This window comes from Danio aesculapii, chromosome 8, assembly GCF_903798145.1.
Source record: "Danio aesculapii chromosome 8, fDanAes4.1, whole genome shotgun sequence".
In the NCBI taxonomy this organism is placed as follows: domain Eukaryota; kingdom Metazoa; phylum Chordata; class Actinopteri; order Cypriniformes; family Danionidae; genus Danio; species Danio aesculapii.
In genome coordinates this window covers 37347626-37371419 of record NC_079442.1, presented here as the reverse complement: position 1 = coordinate 37371419, position 23794 = coordinate 37347626, and the positions used below count along the sequence as shown (strand labels likewise).

At 36.8% G+C, this 23794-nt stretch overlaps 1 protein-coding gene across 1 annotated transcript in view; it reads right to left on the bottom strand.

The window, feature by feature from the left end:
• The window catches only part of agbl4 (AGBL carboxypeptidase 4), a 746666-nt gene that overhangs the window by 700597 nt on the left and 22275 nt on the right, over window positions 1–23794 (bottom strand). Inside the window, exon 3 of the mRNA XM_056463891.1 lies at window positions 4679–4803. Coding sequence (XP_056319866.1) covers window positions 4679–4803 — 125 coding nt within the window. The remainder of the gene's footprint in view (window positions 1–4678; window positions 4804–23794) is intronic.

The following is a 23794-nucleotide window of genomic DNA, read 5'->3' as shown; positions in this document are numbered from 1 at the left end:
AGGATAGCGTTCCTTCTCATACTTCAGCCTCCACATTAAAGTTCCTGAAAGCAAAGAAGGTCAAGGTGCTCCAGGATTGGCCAGTCCAGTCACCAGACATGAACATGGTCATTGGCATTGTCATATTTTATTTTGGTAAAATAAGCGTAATCTAGAGGTCTTTACCTTTCATATGAGCCACTTCTGATACTAAATGATCAACTAGATGTGAAGTTATTTGTTGTTTCTAAAACTAGAATAGGTGACAAGACTTTTATCAGAAGGTGTATAGAGAGGCAACTCTTAGATCTTGGTAAAAAGTCATATCCTAAAGATTTAGCTAAAATGACCATTGAGTCTATTGCAGTACCTCAAGTGGCCACTTCAAAATTCTTGGGAGCTTTTATTGATGACGCTTTGAGTAGGAGGGAACAAGCAGGTTATGTCAGCAGAAAAATACATAAATCAACATGTATAGTAAGGAGGGTAAGGCATCTTGTTAGTACATAATGTTTTCATCAGTCTGTTACAACAGAATGTTACAGAATTTATTCATATCTTTCATATTGTAATATAGTTTGGGCATGTCATTTCTCTATTGCTCTTCAAAAGATTTTTACTTTCTTCAGAAGCGTTGTGTAAGGATTGCGACTTGATCAAATTAATTTACTCCGTTCAGTATTTTATTTCAGAAACTCCATCTTCTATCCATCTAAGATATTAACATTTTTCAAATATATATTTTCATGAACAGATTTATTCAAATGAAGGTAACATGCCAGATCATTTTAGAAGATACTTCAAAGTAAATTCAAAGGTAAATTGTAATTTTACTTGTCAGTTCTCATTTCATACAAGTAGAGCGCAATACTCGATTACATTTCGGGGTATTAAATTATGGAATAATTTATCCCATATAACAAAAATTGTTCCTCTTTAACAGATTTTAAGAAATGCATAAGTAATCACTTTAATGTTGTTCTGTACTTTTGTAAGAATTCTATTGTATATTTGATTTTATTTTACTTTATGGTTGTGTGTATGTGACCTTGTAATTTCCTTTGTGTGTATTATTATTCACTTGTAACTGTAATTTAGCATTTGTTGTAATGCAATTATTTTGTCATTGTCTTTCTATTATATTATTATTATTATTATTATTATTATTATAAATAAAGTAGAGGCTCTAAATAAGGCTTTTGAGCTGTTTGTCTCTTCCTGCACATTATGCCTTATTTATTTCTGTTTCATTCAAAAATTTGTATTCTTTTGCAAATAAAAAACTCTTATCCTTCTGATGAGCATTGTTTCTTTTGGGTTCATAGATATATACACTATGTATTAATGCATGCATCAATACTGCTGCCATATTTGTACAGTGCTCCCAAGACAAATGTCATTGAACCGCACTTAGTCAAGACCAAAGTCAATTTGAAGATGCTTGACTTTTACACGTTGTACAGGTGTAGTAACAAGCAAACAAAGAAAACAAAGCATAAAGTCAGAACATTTCATAGGTAAGACTTTATTTTTTATGATTTTGTATGTTACGAACTTTTGTGCTCAACAAGTTATTGATGATAATACAGTCACTTACCATGAGGCAAAGTAGCAGCAACTTGCACTATATTCTAGGTTTATGCTAGTTTTGTTAAATAAAATCAGTAGTGCTACCCTGTACTAAAATGGCAGCTCTTTTGATGCATTCCTTCCAATCCTTGGGTTGTAAAGTTCAATTCACAGATTCAATCCACAACTTTACACTGTAAACTCGCATACTTTTTTGTTCACATATATGACGCATGTTTATTTTCCTGATTTAAAATATTACAAATGTTTACAGATTGATCACATAGCTCTGTGGTGAGTTGTTTTGGAAAATATAAACAGATGTTTCAATATATTGTTAACATATACTTTCTATGTGAATGTTATGTTTTAAGATTTTACTGTAAAAGTCACATCCATAACGCTGGAATTGCTCGACACTTGTTGATGTGATATTTCGAAACATTAGCCAACAAAAAAAGAAGAAGTTTATTTATTTAGGAGATAACTTGACTCAATCATCCATAAATTACATTGTGTATAAACCAATCTGTGAGGCTGATGCGTGTACCACAAGGTCTCTGTAAATTGATTACAGGCATGAACTGGCACTTGAGCTTCGCGCTTCAGCGGGAAAAGTGATTTAAATTCATGTAAGCCTGCATGATTTAAGATTCATTTGCGATATCGATTCTTCCAGGAGCCTGAGATGTCATTTAAAGCATCAGTCATCTGATCTGCTGAGGATTCACGTCAGTGCAAAGGGGATGAATTTGTTTGGCTGCTAATTGTCTGCCTTTGGGATCGCGTGGGTGACACTTGGAAAACTTTTGGCATATCATCAATGCGATAATGACAGGCAGACCTCGATGGCCCACATATCTTTCAATCTTTCGTGGCATTCAAAACTTGTGGACGGTTTCATCAAAAGCCACTCGTGGTATGACATGTTTCACATTATAACAACAAAAATGAAAGAAAAAGGAAAAGGTTGGGTAATATTGCATTGTCATGATGTAACAGACAAAATCAGACCAGAAGTAAACTTAAGGGAAAAATTGCATCAGTACCAAAGTTTTGCTTATTTTTTTTTTCACATAAGCACAACTACACTTCCTTTCAAAAGAAGATTAGTATGTTCATTTTTCATATAATACTTTATTTTCAGCTAAGATGCAAACCATTTCAAATACATAAAGATTTTCTTTTTTTTTTTTACTTTCTATATTTATTAAAGATTCCATAATAATATGCTGCACAGCTTTTTACAATTTCAAAGATTTCTGATTGATCATGTGACACTGAAGACTTGGACAGAGGCTTAAAAACATTAAAGTACAAAACTTATATTTTGAATTGCAACAAAAAGTCAAAGTACAGGGTGATTCAAATAGAATCACAACTTTCGGATTGATGTCACTCGAGTGTCTGGAGGGGTCACATTGAACATCTATGAGCTTATTTTCTACTGAAAAAAAAACTTTGTTAAGTACTCTCCACGTTGATTAATTACTCAAGGTTCCATCATGTTTCTTTGATTAAATACAGCTTTTCAAAGATGTGGTATTCTTTTTGAATCACCCTGTGTTACGGTATTTTTAATGATATAAAAGGAGCATTGTTGTAGAGCAGATATGGCTCACCAGCCATCTCAGTCCCTAGTGAAAGAGTTTTCTCATCAGCAGGGAACATTGTAAATGTGCAAAGATCTCAGCTTATGCCAGAAAACAGATTTGCTGATATTGCTTTTAAAATATGTCAAATCCCAGCACAATCACAGTTTTAGTTTGTTTGTATTAAAGATCCTTTAATTTGTAATGTTATTTTTTATTAGAAATTCATTTTAAATTTGTAATTTAGCTGCACAGTGCAAGTTTTAGTTTGTTTATTTTGAAGAGTCTTTTTAGTTTGTATTATTCACTTTTTATTTGGATTTTGTTTTAAAATTGCAATTTAGGTATTGCAGAAAAGATTTTATTTTGTAAAAAAAAAATTGTGCAGCATTTGAGAATGAACGAGCACTTTTTCACCTTAATTTTGTCTCAAATAATAAAAAAAAAAATAATAAAATTATGTATCGTGAGATCAGAATCGTGAATCTTATCACATCATGAGCCAGGTGAATCGTTACATCTCTATTGACAGATAAAAGACAATGCAGGGACTCAAATCAACGCAAAGCCAGATTCTGCGTGACTACTGTATTCAGCATTGAACTCCACTGTTTACTTTTATGTTATATAGCAATAAGTTATCATTTTAAAAGTTAAATAGCATTACGATTTAAAGTAATGTTTTTAATTTATTTTTATATATTATGAAATAAATTAGGAAACTACCCATGGCAACTTTAATGTAATATATACAGCTCAAAAAATAAAGGGAACACTTAATAACAATTCCTTACATTTATATAGCGCTTTTCTGGAAACTAAAAGCTCTTTACAAATTTTTGGGGAGAATCTCCTCATCTACCACCAGTGTGCTGCATCCACCTGGATGACGTGACGGCAGCCATATTGTGACAGACCGCACACCACACACCAGCTGATTGGAGTAGAGGAGACAGAGTGATGAAGCCAATTATGATATTATGATAAGGAGGCCATCATGGACAGAGGCCTGTGGGCAAATCTCCTACTCTTTTTCGAATGGCATCCTGGAATTTTTAACGACCACAGAGAGTCAGGACCTTGGTTTAATGTCTCATCCAAAAGACGGCGCTCACCGAGCAGTATAGAGCCCCCATCAATATACTGGAACTTGGAGTTACATAGCGTTGTTTAAGTGTTCCCTTTATGTTTTTGAGCAGTAATAGTTTGGTATATTTACCTTCGGCCCACGGCTCATAATGATATTTGGTTTTTGGCCCTTTGTACGAAAGTTTGGGCACCCCTGGTGTAAGGTACCTTCTTGCACAATGGAAACCCTATTTAGTTCCATTATAATTTTAATGCCATAACAGAACAATAATGGTGCTACAACTATAAATAAAAGCAAAAACTCTTCTACACAGTTTTGAATATTAGTATATAATAAAGTCATATTAAAAAGGTAGTTAACTTATATTCCAAAGCCAAATTTTGACTGCACATGGTGCTCTGCGAGGTTTAATTTTAAAACCTGGAAATATTAACGTCCAAGGGCTTACCTGAGTCTCCCGAACGTTTTCCACCGTGAAGTTGAACCACACTCTGAAGCGCGGGTTACACGTGTCAGGCCTGATGAACAGATCAAACTCAAATTCACTGATGTAGTCAACACGACCCAGGTTACCTACAGAGAGACAAAGAGAATAACAACTTTCAGGCTTCAAAATATATCCCGTAGCTCTACCATAGACTAATATATGCAAAGAAAAACACATATTTCAAAACATGTAATTCTGTAGCTTTACCTTGCAGACATATATATGTCACCGCAGACACTAGTGACTGCGAGAGATTTCCCTGTAGACTAATAAATTGGACTATAACTCAGTTGGGATCGGGCTGATGTTTGTGTGTGTTCACGGTATATCATTTATGTAAAGGGAAATAAAATACTCTGCTGCAGTCTAACCTTTTCTCTCCCCACAGGTTTTGACAAACACGCATACACACACTCATTCTGGGTGGGATGGAGGATGTCAGCCGAGACGTTTGGCAGTCGCTCAGGTGACGACTAGACAGCTTTGGTAGCAGATCGCAGAATAACAAGCCTCAACATGGCTGCTGCAAACAAATAAATAATAACAAGCCCCCCGAAAAGTGCTTTGTTGGTAACATATTATCTTGCAGGGCCCACACAAATGTCAAATGGCAGGTAATAAAGTTCAGCCTCAAATAAGCAGGCTAATGGGAACACGGGAAACCTTCTCATACTCCAGCAATTTGACAGTCTGCAACAAACAAATATTGGCTGCATCTTAAGTCCTGTCCACTCTGTTTTGCGCTAAGCAAGCTATTTTCTTCAAATGTGCGAGGCTTCATTTTTATTAGCCACTATTTGTAATTAAGAATAAGTGCAGCAAATTATAATAGCATTTGCGCTGGGAGTGAATGACACTTAGGTGAAGCCTTCACACGTTCAAGTTACAAATGGCTGCAGCCGCTCTTACATTTATTAATCATCATTGTACACTTGAGAAAGACATAACACAAAACACGCGAGATGGCTTGGCTGGCATTTTTCCAAGAGATGCTTTTATTTTTCCAAGAGATCTCATTTAATGTGCCATTTCTTCACCAATGGTTTACATTCGTAGACATAACCAAGATTATGTGTTCTTGATATAACCTTGTGTGTATTTGACAGGTGACGCACAAGAGAGCTTAGTTTAATAAGCGCATGACGCACCGTCAACCGTCAAGTCAGCTTTCTGTGTGCACAGTGTGTCTGTGAATTAAAAATTTGTGAATGAGGAGTTTGAAGGGGGCGTCACGGTGGTGCAGTGGGTAGCACGATTGCCTCACATCAAGAAGTTCACTGGTTCGAGCCCCGGCTGGGTCAGTTGGTATTTCTGTGTGGAGTTTGCATGTTCTCCCCGTGTTCGCGTGGGTTTCCTCAGGGTGCTCCGGTTTCCCCCACAGTCCAAAGACATGCACTATAGGCGAATTGAATAAACTAAATTGTCCGTACATTATGTGTGAAAATGCAAGAGTGTATGGGTGTTTCTCAGAGTTGGGTTGCGGCTGACAGGGCATCCTGCGTAAAACATAGGCTGGATAAGTTGGCGGTTCATTCCATTGTGGCGACCCTAGATTAACAGAGGGACTAAGCTATAAAGAAAATGAATGATTGAGGGGTTTAAAGGGGACCCCCTTTTACAAAATGTAAATTAAGTCTCTGATGTCCCTAGAGTGTGTGTGTGAAGTGTTTCAGCTCAAAATATCCCACAAATCATTGTAACTAATAAATAATTCACTCATTGAAACTGCCCCTTATAGGCTTTGATCCAAATTGTTCCGGTTTGGTGACTGTCGCTTTCAATTTAAATAAGACTGTGCTGTTTCCAAAAGAGGGCGGAGCTACAAATGCCTACGTGTCAGCATAGCAGGAGATTCAAAACAGGACTGACATTATGTCTGCGTCAAACAAAAAATGTCTCGGATAAAGGTAGCTTATGGAGACTCTGCTGTTCATTTGTACATCCCGAGACATTTATAATGCCTCGTAGTTGTTGACATGATCTTCAGCAGGAATGGAAAATCTCGGTAACACTTTTTTTGATGGTCCAGTTGAGTCCATTTGAGTACAAGTAGACTGTCTGCTTAATATCTGTTGATACTGCTCCTTCAACAGACATTTAACTGACTATAAGAAATTTTGCAAGTACATGTCAACTTACATTAACCCTAACCACAACCTAACAGTCTACTTATAATCTATTGAGAAGTAGTTGGCATGTAGATGCAATGTAACTTTTATAAAACAAACGGACATTCAAAATAAAGTATGACCGAAATCTCTAATGCAGGACAGCTGCTTCTCACTCAAGGCTGTTTATGCTATTGAGGGAGAGATTGTCACTAATGGGTGGGACTTTCACACTATGCACAAAGGGAGAATGCCAATCAAAGTGTTTCTGGATGCTGTTTTTACAAAAAATATATAGTTAATAAATTGTTACCATTAGAGGCGGGCTATATTCACACAGTCTACAGAACAAACCATCGTTATACAATAACTTGCCTAATTACCCTAACCTGCCTAGTTAACCTAGTTACTAGAAATTAGTTATTAAAACTATATGTTTAGAAATGGGTTGAATCTTCTCTCAGTTAACCAGAAATTGGGGGTAAAAAATAAACAGGGGGCTAATAATTCTGACTTCAACTGTGTGGTTTATAAATAAACTTCACATAGTACTACAATTCCAAATGAAAAACTGTATTATATCTAGCACAAAGTCGGTGCATTTACATACATATACATATATATATATATATATATATATATATATATATATATAAATAAATGCACCGACTTTCAATGTCTAGAATAAAACCTGTAAAATTTCCATGATATTCCAGAAATGTCATGACCCGTGGACCCGTTTTCAGGCGTGTCAGTTTGGAATTTTTTTTTATTTAAGAGATTTCATCCATTTAAAGGACTGGATCCTGGTGACACGAGTCGCTCTCAGCCACAATCATTTTATTTAAGTATAGCTCTCATTTGAAATTATGGTACTGTGCTTCAGTATCATTACCATAGAACAGATCTGCTGGATTACCACCTGCGCAATGCAGCATTCACTAGTAATTTAGGAAGTTGTCAGCTGTCAGTTAGTAAGTTGTCAGCAGATACTCCATCTTTCTGGATGAACAGATAGGAGAAGGAGGAAGGGAGGGAGGGGCAGATGCATCTGGTTGCCCTGCTCATGCAGTCTGGGTTCAGGGGGAAAAAAAAGGATGGAAGTCACCACCTGGTAAAAGTGAGCTCAGAGCTAATTACTGACAGATGGAGTGACCACCATTCCGTCACACCGGAGCCCAGCGGAACGTCCTCCTTCTGGCAGTACGGCAACAACACATCCCGATCATTCCCAGACTCACTTTGCCTGTCCACAGAATCAGCGGGTACAGACTCTCTCAGGACGAAAAACTGTAAAGTGTGAAGTTCAGCTTTTTCAAGTTTCCATCTAATCATGCACTTCTCTAAACTTCCTGAACTCACTTTCCGAAAAAGAAAATGCAACAGAAAATGGCATTATGAAATAGGATTATAAATAAAAACCTGAGTGAAAACGTGTCAGCTTTTTTTTTTATAAACTAAGTTATGCATTTGTTAATTTTCTGAGCGCCTGCCCAGTGGTTCTAATGGTTACTGCATCTTTCTTCCAGTGTATTGGGTACAGATTGATAGTGCTCTCCGGATAAAATGGATATTGGCACTTTGGCTGATTAAAGTCAGTTTCTTTTAAACACAAATCTCCTGCAGCAAGAATCCAAGTATGACAGCAGTACCACAGCTGCAATTGGAAAAAGGCATTTTTATAGATTATCAGGCAACTATCGCAAAGGTCAATGAGTGACCTTTATAAACATCCGAATGAAATGGAAAGGTCCGTGTGGAAGTCAAACATGACGTGTAGCTGAGAAAAAATGAATTAAATGTACTGCCTGGATCAATAGATGTGTTTTGCAACCTTTTTCTCAAGTGTGTGTGCATTGGGGTTAAACCAAATTTCTGATTTCAGTATGACACCAGTTCCTCTGCATCAATACTACATCCCTCAGCACCTGGGAGAGTAATAAAATTAAACTAGGACTGTCATTATATTCAGTAACTCAATGAGAATAATTTGAGGTTAATATTGTAATTAATGATGTTGTGAAGTTCTTTCTAACACAAGTGCAAGTGCAATAAACTTCACTCACCGGCCACTTTATTAGGTACACACAAATATCCAAGTATCCATCCTGCCATGTATCAACGGTTCAGGCTGGTGGTGGTGGTGTAATGGTGTGGGGAATATTTTCTTGGCACACATTGGGCCCACCAGTACCAATTGAGCATTGTGTCAACGCCACAGCCTGAGTATTGTTGCTGACGATGTCCATCCCTTTATGACCACAGTGTACTCATCTTCTGATGGCTACTTCCAGCAGGATAACATGCCATGTCATAAAGCGCGATTTATCTCAGACTGGTTTCTTGAACATGACAATGAGTTCACTGTACTCAAATGGCCTCCACAGTCACCAGACCTAAATCCAATAGAGCACCTTTGGGATGTGGTAGAACGTGAGATTGGCATCATGGATGTGCAGCGGACAAATCTGCAACAACTGCATGATGCTATCATGGACCAAAATATATGAACCAGTTATACATGGTTTCAGCAGTTTTATTTTTGCCATAAACGTATGAAAATATGAAATATTGTATAATTTGATCACACTGTAAAAACTGACATACTTCCTCAGTGTTTTTTTCTTGCTGTAAAGCGCAAACATGTAAAGAGAGCCCTGAGCTCATAAGATCCTCAAGCCTGGGGGTCCCTCAGATTTGCAGGGCGAGAGGGGAGTTTGAGCTCAGGTAGGTCTTGAGAGATCCCCTGCTTGTTTATGGCGAATGCAAATTAGCAATTACTATGAAACTGTCTATGGTGTCAATTTGGTTTGGTCAATTTACTTATGTCACATGTCTTTGGCCTGTGGGAAGAAACCAGAGAGCACGAGGGAAACCCACGCAAACACGGGGAGAACATGTAAACAAGATGCTCTGGTTATTTATAGTGATTTAAGAATCATCTGATTGGTGGATCATACATTAATGTGGGACCAGGTGCAGTCAATCATAAGCACGTGATCCTCTTGAAATTAGCTTATAAATAAACTTCACATAATACTACAATTCCGAATGAAAAACTGTATTATAATTAAAAACAGCCACTAAAATTTTCTGCCGAAAGATTGATGTGACTAAACAATACCAAAGAGGTTAAAATCCCCAAGAGGCGACACTCAATAGAACGTTCCATTGCAACAGCAGCGCCCAGCAACAGCCCCGGATTCCACCATTTTGGAGTGAAAGCAATCGGCTGACCATTGGATATTATTGTTGTCACGATGGCCAGCAGCTGCTTTGTTTTATATTTATTTATTTATTTAAAAAATGCATTAAAGCGGAGATACAACCTGAAAGACGACAATACAACACTATCACAATCATCAGCACTTTTAATAGTTTATTTCAAAGACTTATGCTGATCTATGCTGTTGTTCTATTGGAATTTCACTCCAAAATGGCCGCCGCGCCATCTAGTGGCTGCTTCCCAAATCGCACTAGAGTGTCACCTCTTGGTGATTCTAAGCTCTTTGACAATACTTCCGAGCATATAAACCATTCGTAAAATAACACAATCTACATCAGCTTTGCGTGAAGCTAAGCATTTTTAAAACATAACATTACCTGTCTAAAAGAAATACTTCAGCCATGGTGTTATCCTTCCTCTAGCAGAAGGAAGCTAACTCCAAAACTAACTCCAATATTCATTCAGGATTTTAAAAAGTTGATTCAGCATTTGTTTTTACTGCTGTCACACTCTGCAAATGCCGAATCTGTCTGCATGAACAGGGGTGCCCAGATGTACAAATCTACATTTGTTGACAGTTTGGGATACTTATCAGAATTTTGGGAATTATCATCCCGACAAATAATGCCAAATGTCAATGTCAATGTCAAACTTATTTACATAGCAATATTAAACACAACCAAAGGTTGACCAATGTGCTGCATAATACAAAATCATAAAGAGAAAAATATAAAATTATAGCTAAAACAAACAATTTTCACTGATAATCATTATAGCTAAAACAAACAATACTCACTGACAAAATGCTGAATCAAAAAGGTAAGTTTTCAACCTAGATTTAAAAACAGACAGAGATTATATAGATCTAATACGAAGGGGCAGAGCATTCCACAAGATAGGTCCAGCTACCCTAAAAGCATGGTCACCCCTGCATTTCAGCCTCGACTTTGGAATGCATAATAGTCTCTGGTTAGATGACATTCTAATTTTATTTGGACAAACATTTTTTAGTCTTACGCCTTACCCGTAATATAAAAATACATGTAAAAACTTATATCATTTACTTTATTCAGTACTATTGGAATGTAAAGAGACTTTCAACCAGCACAAAAAAATGCTTCTCAAGACAATCACCTACCGCACCTATCTGCTCTGAATTAAGACCTAAACACTATTCGCTTAGTCAAAATCTGTAAACGAATAACAAAAATATATTAAATGCATTACCTTTACACTGCTTTGACTGCACTCAACAGCAGAACAATGTCATCTGGCCCAACTACTAAAATGTAAAGTTTTCACACATGCACTTTCAAATGAGACATCGAGATGAATTTAATCAGTTTTATAGCCCAAAGCCTCCAGGGCAGCAAAGAACAAGATGTACTGCCGTTTCATATTCGCCTTCATATCTTAACGTGAATGACAGACATGAACTCCCAGCAGCAGCGTTAGGGCTCCACGCCACAGCTCTCAACGACTGAAAAGAGTCGAGTCAAACACACTTCACTCCAGAAATAACATCTGTTTACAGCTCTAACATGTATTTTTTATACATCAGCCAAGAATACAGAGAATGAGAGAAAAGGATCAGTAGCCGAGCCAGTCACTGGAGGAGAAAGGGAGAGGAGAGAATGGGAGATTGGTGGCTGCACCTGTTCCAGACAGATGTGCACGCTAATTTATCATTCATCCATTCCAGCACATTAACCATTTACGCCACTTTTAGCATCAAATATTGGCCATCGACATGCAGTAACAGTGATCCAGTGATTTGCTCTTAATTGCGAGGATTTAATTGGATGAGATGAGATTTCTCATACTTTGCGTGTGATTGTAATACAAGCTACAATTAGTAGATAAAAGAAATGCCGGACAAAACTTGGAAAACTAAGACCACGTCTCAATCAGCACCCGAGCTCCCGAGGTCGTTCATCAGTAGGTCGAGTGCACAAATTTGGGCATCCGTAAGGACAGTGATGAGCTTTGTTCACTACACATTGAAACTATCCTCATTGTACATCATCAAAACTGGAATTTAGAAACAAGAGCAAAACAAATAATTTTCATATATGAATTTTATCATGTTTTTTAAAGTACATTATACAGTAGCTAAATGATTTGATTATTTCATATAACAGCAACATTTCAACCATTAAACAATTATGAATGTTTGCTAGATTGTTCCCTTACCAATCTAGTTCAACAGTAAAACTGATATATGTTCATATTAATTTTTATTTTACCATGTTTTAAAAAGTACATAATAGCTAAATTATTTGATTATTTCATATACAGTACCAGCAACATGTCAACCGTTAAACAATTATGAAAGTTTGCTAGATTGTTCCCTTACCTATCTAGTTCAACAGTAAAACTGATAATGTTCATATATTAATTTTACCATGTTTTAAAAAGTACATTATAGCTAAATGATTTGATTATTTCAAATAAAGTACAGTACCAGCAACATATCAACCATTAAACAATTATGAAAGATTGCTAGATTATTCCTAACCTATTTAGTTCAACAGTAAAACTGATAAATGTTCATATTAAGTTTTATTTTACCGTGTTTTAAAAAGTACATTACAGCTAAATGATAAGATTTTTTCATATAACAGCAACATATTAACCATTAAACAATTATGAATGTTTGCTAGATTGTTCCCTTACCTATCTAGATCAACAGTAAAACTGATAATGTTCATATATTAATTTTACCATGTTTTAAAAAGTACATTATAGCTAAATGATTTGATTATTTCAAATAAAGTACAGTACCAGCAACATATCAACCATTAAACAATTATGAAAGTTTGCTAGATTGTTCCAAATCGATCTACTGTAGTTCAACCGCAAAACTATTAATTTTCATATATTCATTTTACCATGTTTTAAAAATACATTATAGCTAAATAATTAGATTTTTTTCATATACCAGTAACCTTATAAAACTTTGCTAGATTGTTCCTAACCTATCTAGTTTGTTCATGTTAACAATAATCAAATAACGTCTCTCGTTTGTCATTACGTTTGATGATTTGTGTCACGTGATTCTTATTTCGCACTTCCAAACTTCTGCACAAATAATGCGTATCTATGTGCCCTGATTTTTACAGTGCATTGTTGGACTTGTCTGGGCACGAACATTTCAGTGCACTGGAAGATTTTTGCAATTGAGACAGCACTTAAAATGGCTGACGCCCTGATCAGTGCACTGACTACTGAGTGCTTTGGTTTGTTTGTGTGTGCTATTGAGAAAAAGTTTTTTAAAGAGGATGTTTTAGCATTCCTTGACATAAAACTGACATAATCCGTTCTGCCATAAATATGCAAAGAAAAAGTTCAACTGAATTTTCATATGGAGGACAAATTTGTTTATAAAATTATGCTAAATAAGTACTATTGACAGAAAGAAATATGAATGTTATGTTGAATCTCATGTCAAAAAAAATGAAATCTAGACTGACACTTTTGCACAGAATAAAATGCACCAAATTTATGTGAAATGCGTGTTAAAACTGTGTCACTGTGACCGCACTGTGTGAAAGCCATTAAGGTTATCTTTAATTTGGATATGTTATTTATATATCTGCATTAAAGATAACATTAATGGCTTTGACACAGTGCGGTCTGCAACAACAATAAAAAAACGCCTTTTTTTAATATAATTCTAAATATAAAAGGACAACAAAGTCAATACCACTACTATACTGGCACAACAATATTGTTGCAATTTTTTTTAGCTGATTCATTCATTCATTTTCCTTTAGCTTAGTCCCTTATTCATCAGGACTCGCCATAGTGAAATGAACCACCAACTATTCCAGCATATGTTCTACACAGTTTTACACCCATACACTCTCACATTCCCACACGCACTCATGCAGTAAGGCCAATTTTGTTTACCCAATTCACTTATACCATGTCTTTAGACTGTGGGCCAATCGGAATCCAACATGTACTTTAAATAGCTTGAGTAGTTAAAGCTTTCAGAACATGACTGTGTTGATGTAATCGGTATACCAATCTTCATAGTTATTGTTCTTTTTTTAAATAGACATTTATAAAGCAGAGGAAAGCAATGTCTCCAACAACTCCCAAGTCTATGAAACATATGCTCACAAGTACAGGTACACGTTCACTGAAGTCTGAAAGTCAATGTGTAAAATCAAAACAAAATTCAATCTAAAAACTCAGATCTCAAAATCTACATTTTTTCAGCACCATAGTCAGCTCCACATACAGCAGACAAAATCAAATCTTTTCAGCACCATAGTCAGCTCCACATACAGCATAATGGAGTCGCTGTCCATGGTCCTGACCAATCCACTGCATTCACCTTTTAAAAAACGCAGTGCTAGCAAACATACAAACCCTCAATCCGTATCTCTCTCATTCAATTAACTGTTTTCTGTAGATTTTAATATCAATACAAGCATGCAAAAATGCTGAATTGGCAGCAAGGACAGGATTAATTTTCCTTCAATCTTCAGCTCCTATATAATGTCACATTTGTGAGAAGAAAAAACCCTCTTCGATGGCTTCAGGGCATCCAGTCTGCGCTCAGCTTGATGGGAGAGGATATGATACACCATTGATTTGAGTTTTAATTTTATGGTGCCTGACTCCAGAGTCCGACCATGATGAGCTGTAATCTACAACGCTTCGGCCAGCCCTAAACAAGCATAAATACTACAGTGGAGGAGAGGTCCGGCCATCACAGCGTGGAGGACGAACGCCATTTTGGATGACAGTTCACTGACAACACAGATAATTCAATGTATAACCAGGGGAGGAAAAATCAATGACTGTATTTTAACTTGCGGTAGTATTTGTTTGTGTGTGTGTGTGTGTGTGTGTGTGTGTGTGTGTGTGTGTGTGTGTGTACTGGAGGACAGAGTGTAAAAGAGAGAGCGAAATAAGGAAAAGAGAAAGCAAGCAAATTCTCCTACGTCTTGAAATTTCATCTGCATATTTTGTCATACGAGACTTCTACGATGCAGTGCTTAGGATTTAACAAATTGGGTTTTTTAGCAAATAACGTAACAAGCTCGGCTCAGAGGAGAACTCTGTGGAGTTCAATGGGAATAGAGGCAGTGTTGTTTTTATAGCCTGTTTGCTCTCAGCAGAACGACACTGCCGAGCTGCTGGGAGGAGAGACACTTTCTCATTTATAGGGAGTTAATTCCCACTGTTATCAGCAAACTGAAATAAACATTCCATATAGAGAAAAGAGTGGGAGGTTGAATCATCTTATCTGGTGGCTTGTGTGTGTTTGTGTGTGCATGTCTGTGTGTGTGCGTGTGTTTCTCATGTGGTTAACCTTGTTATAAATGTAGAAGTGAAAAGTAAATGGAGAATCCGTATTAATGTAATGTGTTTGCTGTCTGGAGAAGCATGTGGGTGGTCTCCACATAGCTACCTCGCACTGTTCCTTCCTTCCAGCTGTTCAATTCAGACACTTATTTCTAAAACATACACTTGGCCTCCATTGCAACTCATCTGATTAGACTTTTTTTATACTTCTTTGAGTATATTAATTCTCAACATCTCATGTGACATAGAATCTACAAACCAGCACAAGATGTGGAACTAAGAATATAATATAATATAATATAATATAATATAATATAATATAATATAATATAATATAATATAATATAATATAATATAATATAATATAATATAATATAATATAATATAATATAATATAACAGTGTTTGCCACAGATAGACTTTACTTGAGTGGGCCCATTAACTGCTGCCCAAGTATATTTAGTGACACATTTTTTTTCTTTTATTATTATTATCATAATATTACACTTTTTTTGTATCAGCGCAATATAACCAAACATCCACGATCATTTAAGTAGTGGAAAATTTCTCATTTAGCCGTTTCGTTCTGTGAGCACGAGACCTGTCACCACTGCCACAGACACTGGCAAGACAATCTCATGTGATCTGCAGACCCACAGAGACGCGCCTTTTTGGGACTTCGTCTGGCCGGGGTTTCTAAATCTCCTAAAATGTCCGGGATTCAGCTTTTGGTTTCGCTTTCTAAAGCTGTCGTTAACCGTATGCGCTTTTACTTAGGCCTACTTTCGCTTGGCATTGCAGCTGACAGCACATGCACAGTCACAAGATTAAATAATTAACTCTTTAATCTAATGAAAATCTTAACTATATGAGAGGACAAAATGACTGGTGTAAACTGACTGCAAAACATATGTATACATTTGACACATATCAACACATTTGCCTCATTTAAATAATCTTCACGTTTTAATCTTGTAATTACTATCATTTTTAGAGATATTGTGTTTTTATTCCCCCCTTTATCATTTAATTTTCAATTGCCGTTTATTAATTTGATGATGCCAATATATTCAGGGTATATGCAGGAATCCTAAAGGTAATTTCAATACCTTTTTTAAGACTTTTTAAAGACCTTCTCAAAATATTTTAAGACCTCATCACTAAGTTCGAATCAGTATCAAACCTTTAACTTAATAAACAGCTATTAGTAAACTGTTGTTAATAAACAGTTGAAGTTAAAGGGCACCTATGGTGAAAAATCTTTTCAAGCTGGGCAGACATATGTGTAGGTATAGTGTATAGACCGTCATATTGGGGTGATATAAACACACCCAGTCCTTTTTTTTTTTTTTTTTTCAATTTAACAACATAAAAAACGGTGGACCAATTGGAGTGGTTTTCAGATCGACCGCAACTTGACGTAGGAGTGCGGTCCCCACGCCCACTAATATTGATTAACAGGCGCCAATCACCATATCCCCAGTTTGTTGTTTCACATCCGCCATTTTCAGCGTGTGAGTCAAAGCGATGTCACTAAAGGAACACCCTTACTCTCTTTTAAGATGTAAGCCACATTGGGCTCAACACAAGTCTAAAATGATTTTGTACTCTCTGCTTGGTCTGTGTTCGACTCGTACATGTACGGCTGAATGCTGGTTCTCTCACTCATGTTGCTTCTCTCTGTCAGCCTGTCTGCTGCTAAACACACAGCGGAAGCTCTTGGCTCCGCCCCCTTGTTACGTTGGGCGAGAAGTCGAAACTAATTTTCATGTGAAGCAACACACCCTTAAAGCGGCTGCCAGTGTACACGCCCCCAAAATGACACTTATTAACACATTATAATAAAACAAGCTGAATTGTGTTTTGAACTGGCACACTCAGAAGAACCATAATATTAATATTAAATCTTAAAAAAGGGGTAAACTAGGTGCCCTTTAAGTAAATCAATGGGGCACAACCATGCAACAGAACTCAGAAAAGCTTGGAAGAAACAAAGCTTGAAATAATAAATAACATGGTTGTTTTCAGCAAAAGGCTTCAGTCACTGTTTAAACTCGTCTTTCTCCAACCAGGAGTACACAAACTTACATTTTCCCATTTTGCTATCCGTTTCGCTTTATGGTTTTGCTACATGTGGGAAGTGTCGCAAATTACGTGACATCACCCGGATGGAGGAGCTTGGTCTGACGTGCCCCGGCTCGAACTAACCATGTAGATCGAGCACATCGTTGTTATTATTAAAAGAAAAATAAATATATTTATGCTTATTTGGAGTCAAACACTTTGGACAACGCTTGAACAAAAATTAAAACCTTGTAAAAACGTGATTAAGACTTTAATACATTTTAAGGCCCTTAATTTTCTTATAATTACTTTATTAACTTTTAATACTTTTTAAGACCCCACGAACACCCTAATATTACATTTGCTAATTTATATACATATGTAAAATATTTTGGCATTCAAGTTTGCTTTGAACTTGAAGAAGAGGGAGAAGCAGATTTTACCTGTCAGTGGGTGCACATGGCTCCTGAATACCATAAGTAAGAGAAATAGTGGACTTCCTTTTTATTTCAACAGTCTTTTTTACTTTAACCCACTGTAAAGAAACAGTGACTAACAGTGTCGTAAATTATGTTTTGGTTGTAGCATATAGTTATCTATTTGTGTGATGTCGGTAAATGTGGTTCAATCTGGCTACCACCGCAAATACATTTGAAACCTGTGGTAAGCACTGTAATATAATATAATATAATATAATATAATATAATATAATATAATATAATATAATATAATATAATATAATATAATATAATATAAGTTAAAACATTTGGAGTCAGTAAAAAATTCCATTTTAAACAACTTACTGTAACAATGTAACAACTGTATACATACTGTATACAAATTACTGTAAATTTATTTAGTTCTCCTTATAAAATAACGTAAAATAAGCTATATAATGCTGAAAATAGGAGGAGGAAAGACAGAAAGTGAAAAAGGAGAGAAACAGAATGTGGTGTAGGCCTGTCAAACACCGGTACACAATAGCAACATGGCTTGGCTAATCCCATTACAGAGCTACAAGCCTAGTCAGTTAGAGCAGTCCTCCTGCTCATCCAAAACAATGGGACACTCTGCAGTCTACAACTGCCTAACAACCCACAACCGAAGAACAGGACCATCCAGGGAGAAAACACAGAGACTGGAAAACAAAGAAACAGGAAAATAAGGAGTCATATAAACTACAGTGTATATTTCCTTTACCTATAGAGAATAGGACAGGGCATGATACACATTATATAGTTTAGATTAAGTGTGAGTGATCACTTACATTTGGTTGAAATAAAATAAACTGTGGTGCAAGTGCCCAGTTCAAGTGTGGTTCATCTGAATAAATGAGAATGCAGCCTTCCAAAGCTTGTTGCACACCAAACAAGTAGGCCGAGACCACGAAAAAGACTCTGCTCTGGTTTGACTGTCTTTTGGTCTGTGTTGCATTAATATTTCAAACCAATAGCAGGACATAATATCAGAAGATGTGACCATAAAAAGGACGGAATGTTCAGGCATATGTGATTTTTCTCTTTATAGTCGCAACGTTGCTCATTACAGCACCAAAAACATGTCTTTGTTAATGTGCATGACAGAAATCTTTGCACAGTTTTGACTTTTAGAAGCTCTTGTAAATCACATTGTATGCAAGTAAACACACATAATGGGCATGTTTAGCTTAGCATACTGCAGTGGTATATATCCTCAGAACGTGAGGATATATGCGTTATGACGCAAAGATGATGTAATATTATTATATTCATAAATGCATATAAATGTTCATGTTTTGAAATCCTTAAATCATAAGGATTTAAGATTATGATGACCATTAAACGCATCATAACAGTCTTGTGAAAAAGGTCCATTAACTAGGTAACATTTTGCAATCATCAGTTCCATTAGTGAACGTATTCACTAACACAAACAATTGATGAACAAAACATTTATTACAGTATTTATTAATGTTATTTATTGAAATTAAAATAGTTAACTCATAAACTGATGAAACTTTGGATTTTTTAAAAGCATTAGTAAATGTTTAACAATCATTAATAAATACTGTACAAAAAATTTTCATTCTAAGTTCATGCATACAGATCCCACTATTTGCATCTTTCTTCCTTTTCTATTCCTTCTTTTAAACTTGTTTTAATACATCTTTTATATGCTTTTTGTCACAATCCCCAGCGATCTAATCCTGATAGATCGCTTGTAAACACACAGATCTCTAAAGGACTACAAATCTGCCATTATATGGACTACAGATCCAGTCATGCACCATTCACACGCACCTGTTCCAGATTCCGTTGACTTTACACACTCATGGCTGGGAGCCACTCATGAACTGATTACATGGACTTTATAAACCGCACACACACACACACACACACACACACACACTTCAGGGCTGAGTCTTGTTTATCTGTTACAGTGAACATTACAACGCACTTATCTTGCCTTGCTTTGCCATGCTTTGGCCCTTACAGTGTTTGTTTGTTTGTTTGTTTGTTTGTTTGTTTGTTTGTTTGCGTTGTCTGCTACCTACCTGTACGGAGTATTCGCCTGTGTATTGACCACGACTCCCGATTGGCTGTATACATCGGTTTGTCCCTGTATTGATTGTTGCTTGCCTGACCATTCTCCTAATAAACCTGAATTTGGATCCTCACTCCGCTGTCAATGTCCCATCACATGACACTTTTAATCATTTCAGTGAATTATTTTTTTAATTTCTAATAGCTTATTGTATTTTATGTTCCTTTATTCTTGTTTATGTAAAGCACTTTGAATTACCAATGTGTGAATGTGCTCTATAAATAAACTTGTAACTAAAGCAGTAATTAAGTAATTAAGCAGTAAAACATGGCCGTGAATGAAAATACAAGTGTGAACACACCCTAAGTTGAAAGCAAAACCATAAATAATAGGAATAAACACATCTACCTGAACAACAAGGACAAGTACTATCTGCTGTCTATTGACTAGCTGTACTTTAATTACTGGTGAGAAATGTTGTAATGCAGCGAGTCTACAGCCTCCCAGGTACTGATAACGGCATTGGACACAGATATCTTTCAACCTTTCAACAAGTTTTTTTTTTCTTCTTCTTCTTCTGTTACAAACTGCATTGAAAATTAGAAGCGACTCTGGAGACTGGCCACCTCTTAAATGTGTTTTTGCCATGTGCTCCTTTTCATTATTGGAAAACACATCAGACTCTCCCACGGGTGAGAATACCTGGACACGGACAACTGATAAAGCTGGAATTGATTCAAACCCCAGGAAAGGTATCTGGCTCAAGACCTCCAGCCAAACTCACTTCATGCAGTTTTTCCTGCTCTCTGTCTAAAGGCAAGGTGTCACCGAGGCAACATCAATCTCTCCTTCTGTCCCTCTCTCACTATCTGGACAAAACTTTTTCACATTTTTATCGTTAAATCGGGACGAGAATAGAGTCATGACCTCCAACTCTCAGGACGTCTGTAACAGGTGTCAAAACTGTAAAAAAAAAACAACAACACGAAACTAGCATTCTTCACAATGCAAGCGCTAGTGGTGGAAAGAGATCATACTGAAAAATCATACTTAAGTAAAAAGTATCATTACTTAAGTACAGTAAAAGTATCTGTTTTAAATATTACTCAAAGTATGAGTAAAAAGACCTTTTAAAACTACTCAAGAGTAGTAAATAGTGAGTATTATGCTGTGAAAAGCTGATGCACTTACACGTAATTTGTGAATGTGTGTAAACGTAACATTCTGTAGTGCATTTAGTCATTGCCCAGCAGGAACATAACAGCATAAGACAATAATATTAGGTTAGATTTAGGTTGTGATGTCAGGTGACCAAAATTCAATGTCTAGCCAGCGTTTAAGGACACATTGACATAAACATTTTGACATCAAATACTGACATCTATTCGTCCGGTATGGCCACCAAAATCCAACTTCTGATAGATGTCATAGTGGTAACGTCTACACAACTTCAAGCTGTAACATCATTAGATGCTGATATTTGCTTGCTATTAGGTTGGACACTAGCCCCTTACACACAGTGATACCAGTACATATACGGAAAATTACCGGAACGACTTTACCGTGCTTATAAAGTGTTGTTCACACAGGCAAAGGACGTTCCAGAATTTTTCCGGAAAAGATCATTCACACATCCATTCCAAAATACCGGTTCTGACATTATTAACCAGAAATGAGCTCAAAATGGTTGTGATTGTATTTGTAAACATAATATGGATCTGGCTGGATGGTTTCACTTTTATTTAAAGCTTTAGCATTCATGCAGCCTATCCCAGAGACATGCAAAGGCATAATCACGAACCGCAGCTAAATGTTTACACTTTCGCATGTCGAGATGTACATAATATGTGTGTGTGCTTGCGTTCACTGGAGCACTCCTGCACTTCACATGCACACGTGTTAAGCAGAGCTTGAAGGTTAACAAACTGCGGTTTATCAAAAGCATTTTATCGATAATTTTTTACACAGTTGGCATTAAGAAGCAACATAGAAACGTTATCGGATTAACATCTAGCAGCTAAGTGTGTCTGGAAAAGTATTCAAAGGGTTTTATTATCATAAACATTGTGGATGTTTGCTGATTTTCATAAACAACGCAATCTTTATTCTGCATTCACACAGCGCAGCATTCCTGCAAATTACCGGTAATCATACAACTTCACTTTCGAGAAAATTGCCGGAACGAATTTACCAGTATTTTCAAAAAGGGCCTGTTCACACATACAGACAGAAAGGTCTGTATGTGTGAAAGGGGCTATTGATGTCGTGTGCCTGACGTTGAGTTCTGATGTCAACCTGATTTTCATTTCTAAACAAAATGCAACGTCCCCACGACGTTGGGGTACAAGGTCAATCTGACATCTTGTGCCTGCTGGGTGTTTGAGACCATTTTGGTCATCATAGAGTAAACATCCGTCATCTTGTCTTGAGTGACATGCATCTAAACAGTCTCTGGGTCAATGCGTGTAAAGATTTTGGACATCTTCTTGGACACTTTTAATGCTTCCAAACTCTTTGTTGCAATTATAAATCGCCCATGTCTTGAGGTAGTTCATTATGACGCGATTTACCTTCTATGAGCAATTTGATTGAACAGGAATTACAAGACTGATTTTTCTAATCCCTATAGACAAGAAAAAATAAAGTAGTGTCTGCAGCTTGAAGGAAAGTAGTGGAGTAAAACTACCAATACTGCACTAAAAATGTATTCAAGGGAAAGTACACATTTATAAAATTACTTAGTAAATTACAATTTCTGAGAAAAACTACTCAAATACAGTAATTTGAGTATTTGTAATTTGTTACTTTACACCACTGGCGAGCGCTAGTCCGGGAGTCCCACGAGGAAGGCTGTGCTGTGTGTGTGAACGTGGGTTTTAAGCCAAGCGGCCTCTAGACGCTAATTAATGACATCAATTACGCAATGTCACCCAAATCACTAGACTGTCATTAAAATGGGACTAAATAGTAAAATAATCACACGCATTAGCATTTTATCAAAAACGGGGCTGGGAATAAATGCAACAGCAGTAATTGCTTGACATCTATCTTTTAGCATGGACACACAGAACCCTCGGCGGCACAAAATACAGAGCGTCTGCGTCTGTGCTTCGCAGCCCACACGCTTGGCAGCAGTGATAAAGGGGCCAATGAATCTGAAAAGGTTCAAATTTTCTTGCTGCCCTTGTATCGGTATTGCGCGAATGAAAAAAAAAAGGGCCCAAAGCAAGTGTGTTCATTTCATAACAGTCGGCAGGTCACAGGGAGGCATTCACTGTGAAATGTACTAAATTGTACCATCGATCTCAGCCATGAAACATGCCGGCTTTTCTGAAGCCCCAGACTCCTGGAGGCACTCTCTTAAAAGAGCCACTCACCGCCGTCGACTGCGGTCTTCCCCTCTTCATCTCATCCGGGAGAATGCGGGGTTAACGTTGTTACCCCTTTAAACCCAGATTTAGATTATGTAGTGCTTTGTTCTCCGTCCCTTTCATTCCTTGCCTTATCGTTTTGTTAGCTGTACGGTTTGAGTCCTTAGTCGGTAAACAGAAGTCACTTCAAATTTCATGCTATCTCTTTACGAGTTAATTATGTGAAGTCCTACAAAGGACAAAAGACGCTTTGCCAGCAGGACAACAGTCTAGCTCCTTTTCCGTTTCTGTGGGCTTTTTTCCAGCTTTGTCGTTTTGTTTTCATCTCTCCCCAACACACTCCCTTCCTTCCCTTTCGTTATCTCTTCCTCTAGTTCCTGCATTATATCCCTGGCCTGGCAATAAGAATAATCTTTCCTGCAGAGAGTTGGGAGATAAAGACAGAAGAAGCTGAAGGGTCCTTG